Consider the following 8,537-nt stretch of genomic DNA (forward strand, 5'->3'; position numbering starts at 1 on the left):
TTTAATTCAGCAATCAAGAAAAATTAGTCAGAAGTAACTGATTTGCTTTTCAAGCCCTGTAAATCAATAAAATTGCTACATTATGCCTGAAAATAAGTTTTTAGTCAAAATATGACCATGAGTTGCAACAACATATAAAACTGGCAAATATGTTGATAACACCCCTGCTGCGGGATACTGTGTAATCAGTCTGGTCAGCTTACTCTGAATGTGTAAGTCAGTGCTGAATTATTAACAGCACAGAGCACTTCATTGATATTGTCCTGTAAAATAATTATTACACTTAAGTTTTGATTGTAGAAAATACCCCAGTATTCTCACATAATTCCTTATAGTTAATGTCAAACACCTAATGTATTTATGCATATAGAGATGTGTAAGTGTATCCATTTATTTGGCAAACTTGAACTTTTATGACATTAATTTTAAATATTCTTAGTAATCAAAAGTTTAAAAGTTAGCAAACATAAACATAATTATACTTAATCAAATTGAATAGATACAAACTATTAATGCTAATAATAACTAAGAAACAATATTAAATTTACTAATATAGACTCAACAATAACATTATAATAATTATTTCACAAAACATCATTCAAGTCATAATTATTAAGGTTAGCTTCCTGGCCCCAAGCTGCAAACCGAGAATCATCCATTTCTCCAGCGTGCTGATTGTCATCCAGTAAACGATGACTACTTCCTCCAACTTGAGCATCACATTCGATGCATTTTCCTACTTGCATTGCTCCTCCACACTCTCCAATATGGTAGTAGTGTCCATTAGGACACTTGTACCATGATCCTTTCCTACCACCCATGGCAGCTACAATTTGCCTTATTTCCTCAGGTGTTGGTGCATCAAGGCCGTTTTCTCTACAAAACCAAGACAGATTTTCACATTTTTCTTTATATATTTCCTCTGTCATTTTCAAATTTGGTTTATAGCTTGTTAGATTCAGCTCCTCAATTTGTCTTTCATATGTAATCCATTTATAATGCACTAGAGATGATTTTGGTTTTATGTCAACTTCAAAAAACTTTCTCAGAAAATGAAATCGTCTAATCTCACACTGAATATCATTGATGACTTGCTGTGGTAAACACTGCAAATTTTTAACACGGTGAGATCTCAAAAAACTCTGTAGCCTACTGATTTGCTTGGAAATGCAAATAATATCACTACAATCAGAGCCAGTATCAAACATTTGTAGCAATTCAACACACTCAGTTGCAGAAGAAAGGAGTGTATGCAAAGATTGTAAAGTTACATCAGGTAAATCATTAATGTGACGAATGTTACAATATTTAATTTTATCATTCCATCCTAAAATATCCCTCTTCATTTTATCACGATCAAAACCATTTAATGTTTGAAATTCCTTCATTTTAATAGCATTCATGTCTGTTTTGATTTTCTTGATAACATTACCATAACGAAGGCTTTTTGTAATATTTGTACTGCAACGTGGACAACGTTTCCACTGGACAGCATTATGATCATCATTCATATCCATATAGGTATCAAGATCAGATACTTCAAAAATATGAGAGCACTCTATTGGCATTATAAAACGAGACTCTGGCTCACTTTCATTACCCAAAAAAATACTAAAAGCTTCATTTTTTGGATCACACACTCTACAAACTGGTGGACAAGGCTCATGGCACAGGCCTAAACAGGGATGTCCACATTGTAACTTGAGCTGACAGGGCTCATTACAGCGAGGCCTATCGCAGATATCACCACATATTTTAGTACATTTGTGATGAGGGCACTGCCATTCACAAGGCTCAGCACAAGGGATGCATGAAGAAGTACATTTATGGCCACATGGCCCATGAATACATGAACTAGGACAATTTAATCGACAGGGAGGGCAATCACTGGCACAATTATTTGAAGAGCATTTGTGACCACATAATAGAATACGTGTGCACTTTTCTTTACAAGGAATATGGAGCCTACCTTGGTTACATTCACCACATGTTCCTCGGCACAAATGCCCACAAGCCAGTTCTACATTACATGGTATTTTGCATCGTCTCATATAATCTTTAGGTTCACGGAAACACTCTGTTTGAGCTTCATGGCCACATGGTAACATTTTCATTACTAGCTCACGACACTGATAATTAGTACACTTTTCTCCACATCTTCTTTTACATCTGTGACCACACTCCAGCATTTTAATGCATTCTTCTAGGCAGGTGAAGAGATTTGGTGACCAATGACAAGGAACTAACTGCTGATGATTGCAAGAAGGTATGATCTTTAATACTAACTCTTTGCATGGTGGACACTTTTCAGAACACAGTCTTGGACAAGGATGATCAAAAGAGCAAATTTTGCGACTGCATTGTTTTAAACATTTCTGCTTATGCTCCAAGTCATCTGGATGACAGCGTCTAGGACACACATGCCCACAAGCCATTCGATAGCAACACAGTTCCAAACAACCACCGTCTTTTACTTTGTCAAAATCCACAGGAAGTTTTACATCAGTAATTGTTTTATGCAAATGACATTGAAGAGGAAGTGAAAATCCAAAAAAATTACTGTCTAGGCTATTAATAATTGTCTTCCATGTTCGTGATTCTTTTGTGAAAAGCTCAAAATTACCAATGACATACAATCCTTTCTTAGCACGAGATAAAGCAACACAAATACGATTTTCTTCCTTCATAAAACCGGACTTGACAGAGCGAACCAAGGAAAGGATTACAATATCATTTTCTTCTCCTTGAAAGTTATCAATTGGAACAATACGAGGAGAAGATTCAAAAGAAAAAGTTTTCATACGCTCTTTAATGCACGCAACTTGCCCTGTGTAAGGAGTGAGTATGGTTAATTGATCTGGCTTATAGCCTTGAGTGAGAAGATATTTGGCCAAACGCACTACAAAATCTGCTTCATGACTGTTTGCAGGACTCATCAAACCTTCCATTGGCTGTTCAGAAAAAGTATGACTGACAAAGAACATATTTGTTTTGATACCTTTAACTGGCTCATAATTTAGGACTTTCTGATGGTCTAAAAGCTCCCGGTATATATGAGGACAAACTAACTTGGCAATTTCTGGTCTCATTCGATGTTGATATTTTAACTGAACAGATGACAAACCATTCTTAATGAGACGTTCAAAAAGTGAAATCTCAAGACCATGCTTTCTTCCTATAGTAAAATCATTGGCTTTTGGACGTAGTTGTTTGTGATCACCAATCAAAACAAGGTGCTGAATGTGCTTTGTCAAAGCAGCTACAATGTGCCCTTCCATTACTTCCGCTGCTTCCTCTACTACTACTATTTTTGAGCGAACTTTTTGCAACACCTTAATGTTCATTGAGGCACCAGTAGTGGTCACCCCTACAATATCTGCTTCTTTCAGTGCTTGAAGAGTAATGGCATCATCTTCATCTTCAAACTTTTTCTTTTTTTCTTGAAGGATACGAAGTTCTTGTCTAAGGTGCCTACATTGGTTTCTTAAACACATTTTCAATAAGTCCCGTTTTTGATCAAGTCGTAACTGGTTTTGGTATCGCTGAACTCTAGCTTCATCTGGATCTGATCGTTGTAGCTTTTTAAAAAAGTTTACTAAATCTCTTTTATTTTTTGCTGCACTTAATACTTCTTCTCCTTCAAGTTCTGCATTTCTATCTTCATCTGCATCAATTTTACGTTCATCTTCCTCAGAATCTGTATAAAAATCTGTCAAAAAACAAGGGGATTTTTTTGGAGTTTTTGGGGAATTACTTTCTATGCCCAGCCACTGGAGAATATCTTCAATACTTCTCATGCCTTTAATATAATCATGTATGGCACAGTCACTAGTACAGCTAAAGAGTTGTTTTGGATGGAGAAATGAATAATATAACATCTTATTAAGCTCATTATAAGGCAGGCCTTTATAGCAAAGCTCTTCAAGTGCATCATATTTACATTTTATAAGAGTCAAATCTTCTTTACGAAAAAATAGGCTAGGAAAAATAATAGATTCAGCTTGCTGTGACCGCCTTCTTGGCACAATAAATTTTCTGTAAAGTCGAATCTGTCGTTTTTTATCTCTAATATTGAGCTTCTCATTGGATATTCTCTCACTCTTTGATCTTCCACCAATTCGCACAAGATTTTTACTTATTTTTAAGTCCAAGATTTCTTCTAGGAATTGGTCTAGAGCGTGGTTAGTTTGACACATGACAAGTATTGGTACTGATTTTTCTGAATTCCATTTTCGTCTATTTTGAAGCATGGCCTTCACAAACTGTACTCCAATAAAAGTTTTGCCAGTTCCAGGAGGACCCTGAATAAGAGCAACTTCAGATGACAGTGCTAGTCTCAAGGCAGCTACCTGAGACTCATCAAGTTTTTCAGCGAAAGGAGGTTTTGACTGCTGAGAGTCTTGAAAATTATCCACTGGAGTCAAAAATTCTTCCATTTCATTATCACTAGAATCACTAGAAGAATTCAAACTTGAGTTGGGAAGTACTACAGTATCCACTAAACTTGTTTCATCTTCATTATCACTCATTTCATCTTCACTATTGCTGATTTCAACTTGAAATTCTTCCACTGCTTCTGATACAGTAAATTTCGTCTGGGAAACAATGATACTATTGTAGCCATGAGGGCATTCTCTAATTGTCTTACAATCACAAAGGACACCTTTTAGATCCAAAATATAATGCCTTTCTTCATTTGTCTGAATTTGTGCATAAAGTGGCATTTCAACTACTGCTTCACCTTTGACAAGATACTTTTTAGCCAAATCTGGTAAGTTGTTTTCTGGGTTTGACTTCATGGCATGTAGTTGTTTAACAACTGAAGAATATGCCTCAAAGTATGCTGGTGATTCAATCATTTTGTACTTCAAACAATCACTAATACGTTCAACACTAGCATCTAGCACTTTCACAGCAATGATACCCCTCTTTAATTCTTTAGCATCACGATTAGCAACAGTGGCAAATAACAGAGTGTGGAAGTTATCATTTGAAAGGCAGAGAAGTGAACCATACGTTAAACGCTTGGAATGATCCCAGTTGACTTTTTTTCCTTTGGGTAGATGAAAATTGATTTTGTAGACAAGATCCCCACCACAAACATCTTTATTATTGAATCGAACGCTTTCATAAGTGATAGCACTACTATAACCATTGTTATCTTCATAATATTCTTCATTCTCCTCTTGAAGGTTGCGTAGCACATCGCACAAAGGGCGAATAAAATCCTGGCGTAGGAGTTCAAAATGGGTTTCAAGATATTCAAAATCAGAAGAATACTGAGGTTTATTTTTAACCAGGATTGATGTTGACATTAGGTCACTTCTACTTGGCAAAAGAGTAAAAGTATCATCATGTGCATTAGACATTATGAGGCTACTTCTTAAGTTGTCACGTTTAGTTAAAAGTTGCAAAGACTGCTCATAGAGTATTTTAAAATCACGAGAGCTACTGTCGCAGAGCTGCTTCAAAGCTCCATGCAAATCATCAAGTGGCAAAAATTGAACTACTTTGTGAATAGGAAAGGCATTGCTATAAAGGAGTGCCATTAGAACTTGTTGCAGTGAAGAAATAAAATCAAATTTGGAAATAACTTTATAATAAGGAAGAGAACGTGTGAATGATCCAAGTGTAGCCCAAAATGGCAAAAAAATGTCATCAAAAATCTTTAATTTATAGCTTAGAGCACCTTCTGTGTGGTCTCTCGATATCATATCATCGCTAGTCAAATTTTGACACATAATTGCTAACATTTTAATTGCTTTTAAAATCATACCCTCTTTGTTATGGATACCATTAGCATTAATATCATGAATTAAATCAACAAAGCAATCGTGTATATCATTCAATACTGACTCACATGAAACTACATCCTTTGCCGATAGCTTTAAGTATTTCGCCATTGTATCACACCAACTTGGTACCGATGACGGGTGACGATCTTTTGAACTATTGCTTGATGCTTGTATAGAATGAAAGTGTGGTGTGCTAGCTGTTGTCTTTTCATAATAGTGAGGTGACGCTCCTGTCAATCTCTGATCAAATTGTTGTCGTTTAGTAGCAATATATTCATCTTCCTCTGAATCATGTGGATTGAATGATGCCCGTTTTCTTTTCCTCCCAGGCCGATCTATACTGGTAGATTTAGGTACTGGAAAACACAGCGAAGCATCATTTGTGGCTGTTTTGTGACTTTTGTCATATCCTCCACCTGGAAACTGTCGTGTGATCCGTCTAGTCAGCGATTCTCTCATATCGATATCGCATTCTCTGCTCGGACCAAGCTCTTTCCTTTGGTCCAATAAGACTCTCAAATCCTTTTCTTCTTCATTTTCTGGCGAAATTTTTATCTGCTTTGTAGAACCATAAATGTCCGAGAATGATGGAGGCCTTTTAAGTTGGCCAGGCTTCTTCTTGTTTGACATTTTTGCTTCAAGTTGACCCACCCACATCCTAATTATGATTTTGAATTTTTGAATCTTTTTATGATTATAGTTATTATTATTCATAAAACCACAGGAAGAACAACTTATTTCTATGTTTTAAAAGTACAACAATATTATGTACAAGTAAATAGTTCCTTTCTAATAGACAAAAAAAGAGATTTGGAACACTCCCGAGGTTAAAAAATTCAGTGCAGGGAAGCAAAAAGACACACAAAGACAAGTATAGCTGTTTTCTACAAGTCTCTACAATCAACCAGTGAGGAGTTAAGAGTGAGGGGGTCTAATGATAAGAGGTGGGGCATGAGAAGTTGCAGCTGGACGAGGGAAATATTGGAAAGGTGAAATGCCGGAGGGTGGTAGATGTGGTCGCTGTGACCTGCCAAACGACTGCTGATAGGAGTGGGGCTGGTGTGAGACATCTACTAACCTCTCTTTAACAGCTAGAGGAGAAGGGGTGGGACATTATTGCTTTTAACAGTTGTTGTACTTACAGGTATAAAAATCTCTTATCTCTACTCCTGGTAGGAGCTTTCTAACTCTATCCATCACCTACACACATGTACATAGTAGTGACAGTACATTATCATTTTTATAAGAGAAATACATTATCTATGCATGCATGCAATGCTACAGATTAAAATAATAAAATAGAGCCTTATAATTATAACAGACAGCACTTTGGGAGAAAATTTTGTTTAACAACAAACATCTCAGGCTGTAGTATTTCAATACTAACATTTAGACTTACTGTTGAGTTTTGATGATCTGACAGAGGTTGCATTCTCATTCCACACTTGGAACTGAGTCTCTTGATCTCGTCCTTAACGCTCACACCCATCACATCATCATCTAACAATAACAATGACAATAATACTTAATAGAGCCATAATTCTGAATGTCAAGAATTCATTGAAGGTTCTCCTTTCACTCTTATATGTAATTGCATAACTACACTTTATTGTAGTGACTCTTTCATGCATGTTTTGTGTACATGTACTTGCACTAACCATCAGCTGTACAATCAGCAAATTGTTCCCTATAATTATTCTATTGAGAAAGGAGTTGTATGTGATTACATAGATGTATTCTACACATGATGATTGATGACATTGCATAACCACATTATAGTGCATCCATATTGTTTCAAATTGTTTCTCAAAATGATGTGTATGTAATTCAAGGGTATAAAGATAACTTGCAGACAGTGTTAACTTTCTCCTGGTTGGGATGATGATTCTGTCTTATTACTATGATCGGGAAGGTATTCTGAGAGTAGTTATGTTAGTGAGAATAAGCCATTTCAATCAATACTGTAAAAGGTATGCTTGATGTCTGCCATCCTCTCTGCATTCATTACAAAGGATGCTGCCTGTCTTGTTGTTACACATCTCATTCTCACAGAATTTATCAAACAAAATCGTGCTGCTACCATTGTGTCTTGGTATACTAACTTTGCTCAAATTTTTTATAGCAGAGCTCCCAGCAGCTATACTAGGTTTGATAATCATGCATGTTGTGCTAATATACTTGTTTTTGCTAATTCGTATCAAGATGAGAAAAGAAGAGAATCATTTAAATTCTGAGGCTCAAAATTCTAGGATTGCAGCAAGCTCAGAAATTACTTCTATTGCCAGTGAAAGAGAAGCTACAGTACATTGTAAGTTATGAAGACCCTCAAGTTAGACACAAATTGTTAACTCTCTCTATCTCTAAGGAACGTAAAGCAACTGCAATGGGTTATGATCAAAGTGGGAATGGAACTACACGCTTCAATACAAGTGCTATTAATCGCAGTAGTAGTATGCTTGTATAACTGCAGCAATCTTCTGGTGAAGCATTGCCAGAGAATGTTCAAGTTAATGATTCAGTAAACAATGATGATGAGGACAAAGCACCAGCTGAAAAAACAAGGTTCTAAATCATTCGTCGCAAAATATTTCTAGTTTGGCTCGTGTTTGTTACACTTCTAATGGTTGTGTTACTTAATATACCAAATCAAACTGACGACTTAAATCTTGGTTGTATTCATTTGGCTGCCAGCACTCTTACAATGCTAATGGACACAATTCTCAATCGTAAGTACGCATATGA

At 36.1% G+C, this 8,537-nt stretch overlaps 1 protein-coding gene and 1 long non-coding RNA gene across 2 annotated transcripts; both read right to left on the reverse strand.

Moving 5' to 3' along the window:
• Positions 1–542: 542 nt before the first annotated feature.
• LOC100636413 (NFX1-type zinc finger-containing protein 1-like) lies at positions 543–6,441 on the reverse strand. The gene has a single exon (XM_003387531.2). It carries the CDS (start codon positions 6,423–6,425, stop codon positions 585–587), a length of 5,841 nt encoding a protein of 1,946 aa, XP_003387579.1. The 5' UTR covers positions 6,426–6,441; the 3' UTR covers positions 543–584.
• A 118-nt stretch (positions 6,442–6,559) lies between these two features.
• Positions 6,560–7,015, reverse strand: LOC100636538 (uncharacterized). Its single transcript, XR_002185314.1, has 2 exons — positions 6,938–7,015; positions 6,560–6,886 (listed from the first exon to the last, which is right to left on the reverse strand). It is a non-coding gene; the product is annotated as an uncharacterized LOC100636538 (long non-coding RNA).
• Positions 7,016–8,537: the final 1,522 nt, after the last annotated feature.

Source organism: Amphimedon queenslandica, unplaced genomic scaffold (assembly GCF_000090795.2).
Source record: "Amphimedon queenslandica unplaced genomic scaffold, v1.1 AMPQUscaffold_13339, whole genome shotgun sequence".
NCBI lineage: Eukaryota > Metazoa > Porifera > Demospongiae > Haplosclerida > Niphatidae > Amphimedon > Amphimedon queenslandica.

Bases quoted from the DNA above. Each gene is read 5' to 3' on its own strand.
- LOC100636413 (XM_003387531.2), bottom strand. From the start codon at position 6,425: ATGTCAAACAAGAAGAAGCCTGGCCAACTTAAAAGGCCTCCATCATTC.